This window comes from Heliangelus exortis, chromosome 15, assembly GCF_036169615.1.
Source record: "Heliangelus exortis chromosome 15, bHelExo1.hap1, whole genome shotgun sequence".
NCBI lineage: Eukaryota > Metazoa > Chordata > Aves > Apodiformes > Trochilidae > Heliangelus > Heliangelus exortis.
The window spans coordinates 7,164,692-7,182,616 of NC_092436.1; the positions used below are offsets into that span (position 1 = coordinate 7,164,692).

General features: G+C 36.7%; 1 protein-coding gene across 1 annotated transcript in view; it reads right to left on the reverse strand.

Annotated features, from left to right (window-relative positions):
- Positions 1–1,433: 1,433 nt before the first annotated feature.
- The window catches only part of CLINT1 (clathrin interactor 1), a 47,339-nt gene continuing 30,847 nt past the window's right edge, over positions 1,434–17,925 (reverse strand). Inside the window, exons 6-12 of the mRNA XM_071759206.1 lie at positions 17,467–17,641; positions 12,327–12,570; positions 11,696–11,777; positions 8,473–8,550; positions 4,244–4,539; positions 3,654–3,852; positions 1,434–3,188 (exon numbers count right to left, since the gene is read on the reverse strand). Coding sequence (XP_071615307.1) covers positions 2,827–3,188; positions 3,654–3,852; positions 4,244–4,539; positions 8,473–8,550; positions 11,696–11,777; positions 12,327–12,570; positions 17,467–17,641 — 1,436 coding nt within the window. The 3' untranslated portion in view covers positions 1,434–2,826. The remainder of the gene's footprint in view (positions 3,189–3,653; positions 3,853–4,243; positions 4,540–8,472; positions 8,551–11,695; positions 11,778–12,326; positions 12,571–17,466; positions 17,642–17,925) is intronic.

Sequence of the window (17,925 nt, forward strand, 5' to 3'; positions counted from 1 at the left end):
ATTCATATAGTAACTCATTTGTATTTTTACCTGGAAAGATAATTTCTAGCTTTAATATGTTATTTTGCTTGTATCTGAAATATCACAAGGAAATGTTACAATATCCACCTTAAACAAGTTCAGTATTGTTTTAAGCAAACACAAACTATTTGATATACACTTTTCATCTAAAGAGGTAAACCATATTCTAGCTGAACACTGCAACATATGATTCATATCTTTTAACTGGGGGAGAGAATGGGATAACATGCATGCAACAGGCTGTCAGCACTGCAGGCTGAAGATACATGGGGATGCAACATGGCCCACATTCTAAAAACAGACTTTCTGGATTTTTCTGATGTTTACTTTGATTCAAAGGACTTCATTCTCATCTACCTGCAGACAATGTGGCTGGCTGAAAAAAACCACATCTTTTCACACTTCATACAACATTCTCCATAATTAGGACACTGATCCATAAATTGAAGGACCTATAGTAGGAGCTGGTTCAGCACAACTGCTCCCTATGCCTACTGTACCCTTGACTAAGATGTCATGGACACAACCACAGAGATCCACTCTAGATTATCAAATAAAGCTTCTACATGAGTTTTTCTATGCCCTGAAAAATGTGCTTCATTATAATTCATTTCCTGATTAAAAGTTAAATCACGGTTTCCCATATGTGAGCAACCTAAGCAAGGACATGATCTTTCCACTCACAGCCAGCTATTTAACCAACTAAACTTACCTTAAAAGGACAACATTATGAACAGACTCACCTCACCCCTCAGAAAGCCTTCTATAGACTGTTGAGCAGCACTGAACCCAGCTTTGACTACAGGCTTAGTTTTCCTTGCCATCCATCTCCCACCCCAGGAACTGGCTTCCTTCCCACCACCCAATTTTGCATATATTGAACCAGTCTGAATCTTCCCATCTGTCAGAACTAGAGGTTTTGAAGATGATTATTTCAAAGAAGTTTAAAGGTTCCAGAAAAGGAACCAGAACGATCTCTCCTACTCAGCCGTTAAAGCCTGCCTTGATTACTTTGATGTAACAACACTTGAAAGCTCCTATTCTTTGAAACTAATTTAAACACATTGAATTGTTGAAAGATTAAAAACCGCAGTCAGCTAATTACACTCACTCTCATCTCTTATTCAGCAAATGAATCACTTTTCATTACCACTTAGCTGAAGTACATGAATTTCTGCCTAATTAGAAATGTTGTAGATGGAGCATTAGCAAGGCTGGAGCGGGTCAGGATATCTTGCCTGCTTCATTTTTAATTCCTAACAGCAGAGCCAGATAGGAAAGTCTTCAGATAAGAAGTCATTAAACAATTTTAAATTATTTATAAAAATTACTTTGCCCAAATTATAATTATTTTTTTTTCCCCAAATGCTCTCATAAATGTCAAATGGAATGAAAGGAAAAGTAGCCCAACATTGATTTTAATGAACATTTTAATGTCATGTATAACAGAACATTATGAATACAATGGAAACAAAGTTTTATCAATTTAATAATAAAAAAGAAATCCAACATAAGAAAAGGGAAGTGATAAATTTCTTACCTATAATATAGTGCTTATCCTTAACAATATTCTCAGATTGTGAATATAACAATGTCTTTGTATTCCAGATTCTAGAATCATGATTCATGTGAAATTATATGCAGAATTACAGAAGGAAAACAAAAAATCCCCAAACCTTAATTCATCCTTTTGTTTTCAGTAAATCAGTAAAGTCTTCGACTGCTACAGGTTTCCTTTATTAATATATATCTCTTTTTTACTTCTCTATTGGATTTCACAGCTGCTAATGCCATATTTACACAAAAGAATCACCAAATGTTGTATGAAAGCTAAGAACCAATGCTGTTTGATTAGGCAGGGTTATAGATTTACGTAACTTCAGTGTAATTCACCTTGTTATTTTTTGTAATTATGCAAAAAGTAACTATTTTTGCCTTTTGACTGCTGCCCAGGCCATGAACCAGCGGCTTCATAGGGATATTGGTGGTAGGCAGGATGCTAAACTGCTGCTGTAAAAGAACTGCAGGAAAGTGCATTTTCTGGAGTTTTCTGAAAGGAAACCTTCCAGCAGTCTTGGATAAAGCTTCTCCCAGACTTGCACTGGATATCAGTTAAAACAATAGAAGCATGTTAAGACCCCAAAAATCTGTTGATCACCAAATTGCTGAGAGAAAATTTTTACAATAAAAATTTGGGTAATATAGCAGTGTGGCTAGAACATTAGCAAAAGTATATATACATTCCAGGTCCCTTTGAATTAGCCATAATCACATATGTAAGCCATTTTTGGACAAAAATATATATTCTTATAAAAAACTGATCATAGTACTTGAGTGACTTCAATTGTGGATGCAGTGGTAGTAGAAGGAATGATCCAATTATGACATAGTGATCAGGGAGAGGGGGGAAAGAAAGTCAAGCTCTTTAAGAAAAAAGAAAAGTATAAAATTAGATTCAAACATTTTTACCCAACCCCTATTCCAGTCTTCCATCAAGTCTCAAAGTTAAAATTTGTTCTTCTATATAGGAAAGGTTTTTTGATGGTCTGAATACAAATTGTTTTGCAAAATCATCTAACACATTCCTTAGAAGAACCTCTCGCCTCTCCAGAATTTGACTAATAGTATTTCAACATTTAGAAAATAGCTTTTGGTTCTTTATGCAGACACTTTAACTGATAAAGAAAAAAAAACAGGTGTTGATCAGTGTTTTCCATCCCTTCCCCAGCTAATATTTGTGCAGCTAAAAATCCTTCATTCAGCCTGCCCAATTATTTTACCTTTATTTCATTTATTTTACAATCTTTATTTGCTAAAATTGGCAAAATTTGCAAAGGCATCTTGCTTGGGTTGTACAGTCCCAGGAGTCAGAGAGGTCATAGTGATATTGGGTACCCCCATTCCTATTGTGCCTGTCAAACCCATTCCTGTGGATGGCACTCCTATGTTTGTGTTCATTCCCATCATTCCCTGGTTCATCAGAGGTGTGGGTCCCATGGGGGTCATTCCCATTGTACCTGACATCACACTGGGCATTCCCATCCCCACAGGAAGGGGCCCTCCCATCAAAGGGTTTGTCTGGGGTCGAACAGGCATCATGTTAGGCTGAGGATTGAGGTTCACAGCTGCAAAGTTTTGAGTCATGACATTCATAGGTTGTTGTATATCTGTAAGGAGAGAACAGGATGCAAAATTCATTCATAATCTGATGCTGAAGGTGCTCATTTATTCTAAACATATATTGTAGTTACTGTGAACTAAGATACAATGGCCAAACCTGTAGCTATTTTGCTTGATTTTCTATTTTCTGTGTGAAGCATCAAAAACTTCTTTAAGTTTTGAACAGTATTTTAAACCAATAAATGCATATTCTAGAGAAGCTCTAGAGATTAGGAAGCCTGAAATAAAGATACATGAGTGGTGCAAACTCTACAGTAAAAAAATGCACACTCCTAGCACATCATTCTCCATTAGAAAAACACCACTTGTGTCAGAAGCATCACAGTAGTTTAAGAAACAGTAATGACTGAATTTAGGAAAACAGTAACTGACAGAATACCCCATCTGAAGGGCATCCTACTAAACACATACAGGGCTCAGTGTACATGCAGAGCAGTGCAATAATCACTTACTTTGTTGCTGCATCATAGTATTAAGTGATGGTTGCTGGGGTTTGGAAGGCTGCATCCCTAAACTGTCCAAACTGATATTTACACTGGGATCTGACCACGTTGAGGGTAGAGTTTTGCTTGCATTCTTCTGGACCATCTCTGTGCTTGCATTATAAAGAGTATTGCTCTTCGGCATCATGTTGTTCATGAGTTGCAGAGGCTGAAAAAGAAAAGTCTGTTGGAATCCACTTGAAACAATTTACCAGTAGGCATCAGGACTCAACAGCAAGTGTTAATTTGGTTCTACAGAATTACAATAAAAAGCCAATGAAATTTGTAGCCATCAACTTCAGCTCTTCCAAAGTAGTGTTTGTCATCTCAAAATGGACTGACTTTCCAGGAGGGTTTTCAAGAAAAATTGACACTTTCTTTTTAGGAGGCTATACTAATATGTTTAGGATAAACTTCCTTACAAAATGCTGATCACAACATCTGAGTGACAAGGTGTGGACTCAAGAATGGAACAGAGTAATTTTCAAAATTGTGATTAAGGAGAAAGAAAAATATAAATTGAGGAAGGCCATTAGCATACTGAACAAACAGCAGCATACCTGTGACCTTGACATGGGTAAGCTGATGCCCACAGCATTGGAGATCATCATGGACAAATTCATACTTTGTGATGTGGTCATGGTGGTCTGAGAGGGGCCCATAAAATCAAAAAGATCAGTAGGATTTGAAGCAGTTGGAGGCTGCCCAGGAGCTGGCTGTGAGCTACTGAAGAGATCTACAGCTGGCTGTGATGCTGTGCTGCTGAAGAGCTCTCCAGATGATGCACTGGGACAAGGAGAAGCTTGATTGAAGGCACTCCAGTCACCAAAGTCTCCATTTCCACTTGTTGCTGTACCTGAAGGAAAAGCAACAGTGCGTGAGGAAAGAAGACAGAGAAAAGAAAGGCAGAAGACTTAGAGAAAGGCACTGAGGAAATGCCATATTCCATGAACCGAAACAAATGAGAGCTGATCTGTGTCCGTCCAGATTAACATCTGCAGGTAGAACCTCCATCTGGACATCATTCCCTCTCATGAATATTCCAACAATTTTAACAAGGTAACAAAGGAAATATGAAACACCCATGCACAGAAAGAAAAAGAATGTTTGATAACAGCACCTGTGGATGTGAGACAAGGAGGGACAGGTTTTCTTTAGCTGAAGTATGACAAAGATAACTTAGGGGTAGATTACAGGATCTAGTGAAAACCACACCTAGAACTTTTATAATATTAATCAACTTTTTATGTCAGGGCTCTGGTATTTGCCGAGATAACAGCTGTCATGAATGAGCCACTTGATAAAGCAAATTCCATCCTGATAAAACAAAGATAAGTACTTTAAAATTATTTTATATACAATTACGAGCTCTTTGTATAAAACAGTGCTGAGGGAAACAAGAATCAGAACTTGGAAAGCAGGTGGCCAGGAAGCTTTTTGCAGAGGTGATGGGAAGAAATTATTTCTTATCACATGAAGTTTTCTAAATCTGGTACCCAACCTTGGCTTGAAGCAGCAATTCAATCCTGGACCTAATAATTCTCTCAGCATAAGCTTTGCTGAACTCTTTAGTTCATCACTCAAACCATAGTTCAGTATACCAGGGGTTTTGTAGACAAGAATTTAAACCAGACCAGCAACTTACAGTGTGCTCTGTATCTTGCTGTGAAGAGCCTAACAGTATAAAAACTTTTAGTAGACAGCCACAAGGGTACCTATTTCAGGAGCACAGATGTCCAGAGACACAAACCAGTGAACTGAGAATGTCATAACCTTTGAGTCAAACGGGAGGAGATGTTATCTCCCTTAAAAACACATGTTTTTCTATTAACAAGAAAAGGGTTACTTCACAGGAGTGATGGGGGAAGCTAAAACCAACCAACCAAAAACCCAACACATTTACTGGAGATGATACTAAAAATAAAGCAATGCCAATTAAACTGGTCTCATTGTTACATGGTGAATCCTGTTCCAAGTTTGGGCCACTGTAGAGGTCAGATTTTTGATTATGTGACTGATGTATTTTTGGTACTTCAACTAAGTCATAAGCAACATCATTATTCTATGAAATGAACTTTGAGTTCTAAAAACCTGTTAAATCATTCTGTGAATTTCTTTAGATGAGCAAATGAAGACAACCACAAAGCTGAGGTAGATAAATACAGTGCCAGTTTCTACTTCTTACCCTATACAATGGCAAGCTCTATAGCACACATCCACAGTAATTTTCTACAGCTTTTTTCTTCCCACTCAAAAGGTAATTATACAGTAGTCTAGTACATTCCATGTTAATATTTATCAACATACACCTTCAAACTTTAGTAATCTTCACTTTTACCAATATATTAGAATTTAAAGAACAGTAGGAGAGTAAATGTTCACAAAATCCAAGCATTGCCACCAACTTCAGTGCACAAAATGGACAGATATTCATTAGCTCAGGGCCTTACTAGAATATTTGCTTTGATCTCCCTTACAAAGAGGCTATATTGGAATGTTTCAATTAGTATTACATATTAAAAATTAAAACCTCCTTTAAATATTCCTGATAGATAAGTAAATGCTGAGTGTGCTGCTTCAACATCCAGACCCCATAGAGTGTGCACCAATAATGGAAGCAGGGGTAAAAGGGATAAGGTTTTGCCCCTTCAGTAGAACTTCAAAGATTATTAATCAAGAAGGAAAATATATCTAGAGGGTCTTACACTGTTCAGGAATGATTAATCATTTCACAGGACTCCTTGTCCCTTGCATAATGGTGATTGGAATAGATTAATCATGTTAATGCAGATAAAGGATTGTATCAATTTAGACTGTGTTAACACACAAATTATTTGCACAGTAGGTGGGTTTGTGTTTGCAAAACAACTTGGGTTTGACTATGAAAGCCTGTAAAATATTAGAGTAGTTCTTTCCTGCCAACTAAATAAAAGGTGTATTAACTAATCTATGCCCAGCACAGATTTCCTAACTGTAGGATAAAGGAAGAGATACTAAGCATGCTGACTAAAAGATGGCTAACAGGCAGGTTTGCTGATAACCTCTTTGCTGTTTTCTCATTCTGGACTTAATCCTGAATCCTTGCTGAGAATACCCAGTCAAAACCACCATTAGTGCCCAAACTAACCACACAGAAGCCAGCCATCCAGCTCCTTCAACTCCAGTGTCTGTAGCACTATAGGCTCCCAAAAAACCACCAGAATTTCCATTCATTGCTCTAGGTGGCTTCCATTTTTTCAGTTCTCAAAAATAAAAAACAGCTTTTCAGATGGCAGCTTTGCCTATGTAATAGCTGGTATGTCTGCAGGCAAAATGACTGCATATGCACTGAACAAACTGTACAGACACAACAGCTCTAAACTGCCTGCCAGGCAACCAGGCCAGTGCCAAACTGAGCACTGTCCCAACCAGCTTTACTAAAACCAAGCTCTTGTGATTGGCAGGGACTTGTTCATGACTGACTTAAATAGAAGATGTCTAGATCTTCCTTAACAGGCTTCTCCTGAAAAGGGAAAAATACTAACAAATTGTTATTTAGCCAAACTAATATCAAATGTTGGTTAATTTCATCCCACCAATGCACATATGCAACTTCAAAAGCCATCAACAAGGTTTTACTGTATGTGGAAGACATAACTTGATTAGATTTCCCTCCAACATACGAGGCCTTCCAAAAACAATAATGCAGACATTAGTGGAAGCCTTGGAAACAGCCTGTCTCAGGCTACCCCTATTATGCCACCTGGCAGACAAAGACAACTCTCTAAACCATTATAAACTTGCCTTTTAAAAAAAAAATATTTAGAAGACAAGTGGGAGCTGAGAACATCTTTAGAGACATTTTTCTAGTACAGGTGGGCTGTTGTTTTCCATTGAACACTATCCCATCTTTTGATTTTCTTCAACTTACCCATTTCCTGTTCTGCCTATACTATTAAAGTTCTTCAGACTGATGATCTGAGCCTACATGTATGATCTAAATGTCTGAAAACCATGAACAGCAGCATAAAGCCCTTTTGACAAATTTTCAGTTCACAGCATTATCAAAGCAAGACTACCAAGCACTTCATACAAGTTCTTATCCACCAGAGCAGCTTTTTTTAGAAATGATGTATATCTACCTGTATCTGAAAAGCTTGAAAGTTGTAGCTGAATTATTAGGAAAATGTTTACTTTTTATTGGAAATAAAATAACTGAATAAACTTTACATAAAACCCTGTGAAGACTGATGTTTAATAGTCTGAATGGTCCTACCACTATAGCCAAATCTCCAGTCAGTTTGAAAACAAATACTGTCAGCTTGAAGCATTCATTCATCACTGTAGAACTGCAATTAAAATAGCTCCTTGCCCACAGCAGCAAAAGTGGGGTGCACTCAGCTCTTTAATTGTTTAGTGAGCACTATTCAGCAAGCATTTAGACCCACACTTATTTATTTCAAGTTTTACTTTTCTGCTCCAGAAGTCACATTTCAGTGCATTTCAAAATTAGACCCGGAAATATCTTTTAAGTCTTATTATATGGTTTTATTATTAGATGAACAGAGATATATTTTTAACTCCTACCAGCATTTTTCTGAAACAAAATTCATTAAAGATTTTGGGCCCAGTGAGACTTTAGCTATGTGCCAGACAGTAACTATATTCTTCCTTATTGAATATAGCACTTGTGGTCCAGTTAAATAAACAGTTTGCCTTGGAAAGGGAAATAACTTCCAATAGTGCCATGTGGCATCTCTTCCCCTCTTTCTGCCCTTAAACAGCATTTCAATCTGTAAATTAATCCTACCTTGTGATGATGGGAAACTTGCTGAAGCAGCAGCTGAACTAAAATCAGCAAATCCTCCAAATGGGTCAGTTGATCCACCTAGAAACAGAAGGAAGAAGTCAAATGGTGTTACAGGATTGTGCAAATACCCATTGTAACAACTGAATGTGGGACTTATGAAAAAAACCCAAAACTGTTCTGTATGTGGGAATGTGCATTTATTGATTCTCCGCCCTATGCTGACACTATTCTTGCTCTTCATCAACCCATGTATTTATAAAAGCCTCAGAAACAATAAACTGGATTATTCCAACTCCCTTGCAGAGCCTGCAACTTTGTTTTCCTAGGGGGGATGCTAAAAGACAAGTTTTTGCTAACTCTGGAAATAAATTTAGAGATATTAAGAATGTTAGCAAAGTTTTGACAAGTGAGGGATGCTACTAGTTTGGCAGTTCGCAAAATTCAAAGTTTGGAAATGTATTATATATAATGCAAACATTCTTATTGTAAAAAAAGTTATTTTTTACGCTTACTATGAAAAATTTCATGTTTCCTTAGATATAAATTTGTGTTGCTTAAAGCATGAATGATTCTGCAATCATCTTTAATTGGGATTTCAAGGACAGAGCTTGCATTTTTGTTCATTTCTTTAGAAGTTTGCTTCCTTTCCACAGCAGGCACATGACATTTCCCAACCAGACATTTGTATACAGCACATAAATTATTAACTTCTGAATACAGCACAGTAACATTTTTTCACTAAAAACCACAGACAAGATATAAAAACAGAAAAAAAAACTTAACGACCATACTGGAATGCTGATTTTAAAAAAAATATTTAAAAAACAGTTTAAAAATAACCAAGTTACCCTTGATAGTGCTTTTAAGTAGGTATTCCACTGACCTGAGAAAGCTAAGAAGTTGACCTTATTTGTTTGTCCTCAAAGAGTTCACCTCCAAGCAGTCCCACCCTTAGAAGAAGCTGCAGCAGTTCAATTATATTGCTTTTTAGTGTTATGCCTACATTATATAGGTTACATCACAGCTGCTTAGCCTGCAATGCTTAGAAACAAGCCAGGTGGGACTGGAACATCTGTGCTGCACTCAAACACCACCAGGGACAGCTTCCAACATCTGGTGCCATTTCGGAATTGTCTTATCGCTGCAAGACATTCTGCCCCATCTGCTGCTCTCAACTAGGTTAATTAAACCAGAACCATCTCCTTTTTAATAAATGGCTAACAGTAATAAAAGGAACCATTCATTTTCTGATACACGTATTTCTCTTTAATGTTATTTTACTGTAGACATTGCCAGGAAGGAAACTGTTCTTCCAAAAGGAAATGCCTTTTCTTGCCAAGCCTGCAGCATATGATATAAAACAAGAAGTGAATGCAGGGGTTGTCTCTCTGAATTTTCAGAAATCTAGTGCTACTGAGATCTTTTTACCACCTTTTCAAGAGGGAGAGGGTTTCACATAAAGTCAAGAAATTTCTTCAACACAAATTCTGAAGTGATCCAATAAGCATCTTATTTATGTTTACATACAAGTTTTATACTGACTGCAGCCTGAGAATGAAAAGATGAGCCAGGGAAATATCAAGCTAAAAAAACATTCTAATCATGTTTACTCTGCCTAATTTAATTAATATCTTCAAATAACTTTTTTCATCATGTGTCCTTGCAGAGTTCAGAACAGATTAATGGTTTGAAGGGCTATATCAAAATGAACAACGCAGATGATGCTCTTGATCACATTCTCAAACAAAACCAAAGCAAACAAAACAAAATCAATGCTCTCGTGCTACACCTCTTATCCCTGGGCTGTTTGACAAAGTATCTAGGGATTAATTTAATTTTAAGAGAACAAGGTTCAAACCCAAAATAACCCCTTAACATTTTCAGTCAAGTTTTCTTTCATCTTTGTTGCCTTTTTTTCAAATTAAACCAAGTTCCAGAGAGGTGACGGCGATTAAGCTGCATATAGAAACTCTCCAAAGAAAAGTAAGACCAGCTAGGATTAAAGAAATCTCATCTCCAGTATAACAAAATACTTCCAGCAGGTCTAAACACAGATTCTATGTCTTCTCAAACAGTTGGTTCCTTTCTATGACAACCAACCCTCCACCTCATATACAAATTGTGTTTCCTTAGTAGCCCCCCAAGCCTCACCGTCTTCCCTATCTCTCTGCACCTGAAAATACACACAGAAGCCAATTCTGAGTTCCTTGAATACAGATGACTTCCCTGCCAGTTCCTTCACAGGACAGATCAAAAGTTGCATTTGACCCTTTCCCTGATTCTTGCCTGACACTGGGAATATTCCCACACCCTGTGCTGCAAGGAGCAGTGGTTATAACAAGTGACCTGCACGTGAAGGACAGTGCTAATCTTCTCAACATGAGCTATCCTCAAAGATTCCCATGTGAGATCTGTCACTACAAATGAACCTTTTCCATCTGCCTTTCCAGGTCAGCAAAGAGGTTATTTACCAGGAGCAGCTGGTAATACTCCTCTTTTCTCAATATCACTTCTAAATGCTGTTTCGAAAAAGAAAGAAAAAAGAGAAAAGAGCTGCCTACAGCAAAGTACCAAACTGATGAAAAGATTCAAATACACTGTAATATGGAAGCTGTTTGAAATATAGGAAGGCTCAATTTGAAATAGCCCAATTTTTACACACTTAAAAAAAAAAAAAGCTGCAAAGCTGTGTTTTTAGAGCATATCAAGTCCATAGGAAGGTTAATGGACTTAAAATCCAACTGCACATTTAGAGAGTGAAGGGGTGTGTTTTCAAATAATAATTTTAGTTTTATGCAGCAATTTCTTTTCAGTTGGGATCAAGCAAGTGCCAGGACAAAATAATATAAAGAAACAAGTTTGCCATATCAATCAGATGAAAGCTGATATAAAGACCATCCAGGTCCAGCTGCCTGGCTTTTGAATTGCACTGTAAGAAATGCTAGAATGTGAATGGATTGCATTTACTTCTAGATGTAATTATGAATAACTGCATTACAAACACTTTCTGACAGTCTGATCTGGCAGTTAATCTTTATGCTGCTAACATTTATTAGTCCAGTGTAATAGGACATAAAGTACCTTGCTACAAAAGGTCCTAGGCAGCTCTAAATTTTTTTACCAATTAATTTCTCAATTTATCTACTACTCTATATAACAAGCAAGCTTATCCTCAGGAATGTTTCAAAATATGCATTGAAAAATAAAACCAAAATTTGCCTACCTGTTGAGGCTGGCTGGCTAGTTCCATCAAACAACAGATCAACCAGGTCATTAGATGACTTGCTGCCAGAGGTTACAGATGCCTGAAGAAAATAAACAAAATAATCATACAACAGATCTCATCTCATGATGTCATCACTCACATTAAGTGGCACGGAGAAGTTTTATGGGGTTTGCTTTGTTTTGTTTTAATGAGAGAGCAGATGTGTTTCAGAAGCCAAATCACTGGAACATAACTAAATTTCAAATGCAGTAGTGAACAGCTAGTGGCTCAGGTTTTTTACCCTGGTAACTGAAGAACTTGATAACTTGTCAATAAGTATGCAGGTTCAGATGATCCTTCATCTGAAAATCTTCAGTAAAGATTTTATCTTTGCTTTCCTGAAGAGAGTAAAACATGGCAATGACTACATCTAAAAAAAATTCTACATCTTAAAAGTAATCTCTCAAAGACCCATTCTGTAACTGAACAATTACGTTGCCTTTGAAAATCCTAATTAAATATTTTTGATAAAACAGTTCCCTTGATGTCTGCATCACAAAAAAGTCTACCCTAAACTAAAACTTCTCAGATGTGAGAAGATAACTAACTGTTTCCAAAGTAAATGTGTTATTGTGCTCTGCTGTCTCACCTTTGCAGCTGGCTGTGCAGTATGAGTTGCAATATTCTGTTCTGGGCTTGCCTTGTCCCCTGTATAATGTGCTGCTGCTCCCAAGTCAATAGTTTTTGAAGGATTTGCTGTGCGTTTGTGTCTGGTGGTGGTATATTCTGTAGCTTGTGTAATATGAATGTGTTTTGTTGTCACAGTCTCCTCTTCATCTTTAAATTCAGCCTTGGGAGATTTACCTCTTCTTGATTTTTCCTCATCACTGTCACTAGAAAAACAAAAGTAACAGAATACTACTCGTAATGGAATTACTTAGGTGGATATCTGGCTCCAGCCACAAGAGTTTTGGCTACTGCAGCTCCTTGCAGCAAAGGTTCATAATAAAACTACTGTTCCTTCCTACATTTGAGGAAGGAAGTGTTTTAATCTTATATAATAATAATGCATCTACATAACACAGCATTGTACAAAAGTGGTGAAGAAAAGCAAGTTATTTTGTTAAACACTAACCACAAACCCACAGCACAGGATAATAGGATATCAGTGTTTAAATCCAGTACATTTAATTACTTTGTCAGGAACTCCCCCACACATTATGTAACAATTCAGCAACAAAAAGTTAAGTTGGCAGGTCTGCTCAGTACTTACACCAAGAGGCAGAAAGCAGTGAACCAAATACAGGTACTGTCTTTCAGTTTTCAAGAATTCCATTCCTATTTCAATACATTCTCCCTTCCAGGGAAACAGGCTTTTACATTCTTTCAAATGTTTGTGAAAAAAGAACGTTTAGAGAATTATGCAATGCAACCATTCATTTTCAATCAGAAAACACATAATTATTCTTAAAATACAAAAGAACAAGAGAGTCACCATTTTAGGCAAAACCTTATGTTACTGATTAATATTTATTTAAACTGTTAAATTTTCAGCTTTTATATATTAAGCCTTTCACAAACAAACTAATGGGCCCAAACAGTAATGTTGCCTGTTATTAAGATGAGATTTGTACATAACAGTGAAATTTGCTATAGAGAAAGCTTAAATATATTGAAATGTATTTTGAAATAATACTTCCCTTGACAATGCAGTCGAAAGAGGAAGGTGTTCATACTTTAATACTCTATCAGAGTAGTAAAACTGCAAAATTTTAGCAAGTCTGCCCCTTTGTCACTGGGAATATAACAGGAACTGCAATATACTCTGGAGGGCAGCATCTGTTCTCTGTCAGTAACAGTGGGCTTTTTGGAATACATTGCATGTGTCATCTCCATGCACATCATCTACTTACCACTAGGGATGGCTCAATTCATTAACATCAATGAATATCAACATTCATTCCCTTTTTACACTTTTTTATTTTCACAAGAAAAATATCCTAGCTGCCAGCTAACCTACTGACTACTGGCATTTCCTTGACCCTTACACACACAAGTGAGTTCAAATGGGACCACCTAACTTTACCCTTCCGTGGTATTTCAACCCTGACTTGCACCATCAGGGAACTGCTCCAGTTCTGAACTCCTGCACAAATACACCAGAGGGGCCACTAACCACATTTGTTTGTGACATCAGGATTTTAACACAAGCTTCTGGAACAGACTGATCTGCACATTAGCACTGTACACAGAGTACATCCATCCAGAAAGCCTCAGAGGATTGTGGAATGATGTTGCCTTTTAGAGGAATGCTGAAAGTATCCAAGAGCAGGACAATCACAACTAAGGAAGATTCAGTCTCTAAAAACCTGCTATCACATATTTTTTGTCACCATTACAGAGTTCATCTTCTCCACTTACACATTCTGTGGGTTGAGAAAGTCACTAACAACCAAAGTCTGATCAATGGAGCTATTGCAACAGAACTGAGATTCACCTCTCTAAAGCAAAACAAAAAAACAAACCACAAAACCAAAACCAAACCAAAGAGTCAGTCTTAGGTGATCTACAGCAAAATCAAGGTCTAAAAGCTTTTGAGAAAACAAATTAAATAAGCATGCCAGAAAGCAGGACAAATAATACTTGATTTTCTATGACAACTTGTACTGCTTCCAAACTCTCTCAGGAGATCTTTTTTATTTTCTTTAATGATCAATTAACACACACACACAAAAAGAAACTACAGATTAATGTTCCCTGTGTGTTTTCTGGGCTTAGAACAGTAAAACTTCAGTGCTTCACTGGAGAGTTGCAGAATGGACTTGGAATAAAAATTATAGCTAGCACTGTACCAAATAATTAAAAAAAAACTTCTGTGAAAGAAGTACATGATTGCAGCTTCAGTTTCATGGATACAGATTCTTTTTCTTTGCTTTGAGGTTTTTTTAAACTACATTCTTTAAGCAATTCAATAGTTTACTGATAGTCTGAGACTGAATTATATCCTAGTAAAAAAGTAATCCTTTACATGGAAGTTGTCTTTAAAACTGACCATTGCATCCTTTTATAGGACTACTAAAAGTTTTGCTTCCTTTCCATTGTTACATGCATCAGTCTTTCTGAACACTGAAGAAAACAGGATTGAGAGTTTAAGAATTCTTAGTAAAGAAGTGTAATGTTTCAGAACCACCTCTGTACATCTGCAGATAATTTAGGAAATTCAGCATACAAGTATAGAAGCGTATCTGGGGCAGCAACTGGTTTATTTGCCCAAGACCTAACAAGCACTTTGAAAGAAAACTGGAGGCTTTCCCACCCCATGAAGCATTTCTTCTGCTCTTCTGTACTTCCAAGGGGATACATTACTGAAAGAAAAATCCAATTCCCCCACAACAGTACTAAATTTTTTCTTCTAGAGGAAAAAAAAAGAAAAGCAGACCAGGCCTCTTCACAACTAGCTGTATGAGCTGCTGTTTCACTGAAATCTGCTGTAAATTCAAACCACCAGTATCACAGGTTAAGCTTTTAGATACTTCAAGCCTGTTTTTCTTTCTATGCAAACTACAGACTTTGCAAGTCAGAAATCCCAAAGTGTGGCCAAGTTTTCTAGTGTGTATATCTGAGGTAAAGACTATGTCATTCAAATTCCATTAGCCAAATTCCATTAACCACCATGAATATGTGTAAGTCACATGTATTCTTTGTGCTTTAAGACCTTTATTTGCTTTACAGTACAAAAGCAATAATTATTTATAAAGCTATTAAGATGGAAACAATAGAACACACAACAGCAGATCTCCCAGCTGAGCAAGCATCACCATTTAGTCACTTTTCCAAGAGAAATAAGTTAATTCAATGCTATTATATAGCAGCAGGCTTCCAATAAACTAGTAAATTTTTGGAGGCTTCCTTTTTGTTTTTAGAAACTAATTGCTTAAGTGTGAAAACACAAAAATGCATGGATTTCATGAAGCATTCACAAGAGAATGTTATGTTGTTGTGAGCTTAAGTCACATAATGAAATGGAATTGAAGCATGAAATTTTATTTAAGTTCATGCAAAATACAGTATTCCGTTCATACAATATGAATTATAAGGTTTGTATTTACAAAATCATTAAGTAAAAAGACAGACATTCTAAGATTTCCAATTTCTTAGCTCCTTTGATACCTTCTGGAAAAAGAAATCCCTTCCAAAAGGTAACCTCAGGCTGGTAGCTGAAGCAATATTAGAGAAGCCACACTGCTGCAACTTTGATTCCTTCTTAGGGCAGGATAACCAGGAGCTACCAATTTGGTTTTGCTCATTATCTTCCAAAATTTCTTCATTTATTTCAAGTCCTGAGTTTATTACTTTTATAATTTTCACAATAAAGACCACACCTTGCATTTACTCCCCAAAATGGAAAAAAATAAGAAAAGGGACAAAGGTTACAAGGCCAAGCCAAACTAAAAAATGTAGTATTAACCAGAGAAAAAGACTGGTGTAACTTCCAGTAGAGATGCACAGTGAAGAAGTCCTCAAAATAAGCTCCTTTTTATAAGGATTAGACTGCAGAAAGGACTGTCTAAAACACTGGCTGGTGCAAAATTTTGTATCAGCACAAATAAGAGACCAGGAACTATTCAGAAACAATGCAAAGGAAGTAAGATTTTTAAATGTTTACTGTACATCCTCTAAACAAATTATGGATAGTGAGCTTTACAGATGTTGCACAACAGGTAAGTACACAAAAGCACACAGCAATGTATCATTGTTAAATTTGAAATTGTTTACTTTCTTCTGATCCCATCTCTTTGTAGTTTATTGATAGTAAGTTCTAAGAGGGAACCCTGATGTGTGCAAAGAATCAGTTTTATGATTTATTAATGCCTTGGCAAGAGGACCATACAGCCTTTTTCTCAGAAATGCTACCATTATAATTATTTTTTTTGCACACAAAATCACTTGAATTTCATAATACAGGTAAGTGCTTGCACATGCATGCTTATTTTCCATATACACACATTCACACTCAGAGTCCTACATATATCTCAATATAGCCCATTGAAAAGTACTAACCAAATTTCAGTGCTAATTTGAATTTTAAGTTGTTTCCCAAACAGAAATTATTTCAACATACTTAAGCACTTCCAGTACAGCAATTTCAGATTCTGTTAAGTATGAATTTGTTCTCCAGGATAATGAGATTCAATGCACTTATTGAAGTGTGATATATTTAACATTCTTTCTGCAGGCAAAGCAGGATAGGTTTTCTTCCTCACTAGAAAAAAATTAATGGCCAAACTTAAAATACAGTAAGTTTCTTGAGAAGGTTACCAAAAAAAAAAAAAATCTCAGTTTCAGTTGATTTTTTTAGTACTGAAATAAGACACCTGCAGCCTGTTCTTCCTGGGATCAGCTCAGGGAAGAAGCACCATGTCAAAGCAGGTCTATGCAATTTTACATCTCCCTCATCTTTGCAGCATTCAAAGTACTTGTAACATCAAGTGGCAGGCCCCTGTCTACTGGCACACCAAAGACCACTGAATTGCTTGAACAAGGAAAAGCTTAGAAAATTTCAGCCAAAGTCTCTGCTTTGCTAGCAGCTAAGCTAGTAATGAAGACAGCAAAGGGCAGTCAACAACTGATAGAGCTACCTTATTTTACTAGTAGATGTGCAAGAAGTCCAGGAAACAGGTATTGAACCAAAACATGCTTCTGTACAGGCAACAATATCATCACCAATGTCAAAGAGCTTTATAATAGCTATGTCACAGAATGAATTAATGTTAAAATATATCCAGTACCTGCATCTTTCTGGAGAGTCCTCTCTATCTTTCCTTCGGAACTTGCTGATGGTATCATCGATGGTGCTTCCAATTTTGTCACTTAGCTCACCTAACTTATCACTGAATGGAAAAGCTGTCTTTTTATCCCATTCCTCATCCCATTTTGACTTGGGCTCAGGATCATATCTCTCACCTGCATAAGACATTAAAATAAGAAATATTAAAGATAACAGAAAAAAAAAACCTGTGGTCTTTTTGGAATCACTCTCAAGACCCCCTGCCCTACACACATAAATCTTATTTCAAAGCAAACTTAAAATTCCCACAGTGCTGAATTAACACTATTACAGCAAGGCACAGCACGTAATGCCAATTATTAAGTGGCAGGAATACAGATTCAAAACCTTTTGTTTATGACAATGACACAATCTTAAGGCACTGCTCAGCATATCAGGATACTGTAGGACTCTGCTGGAG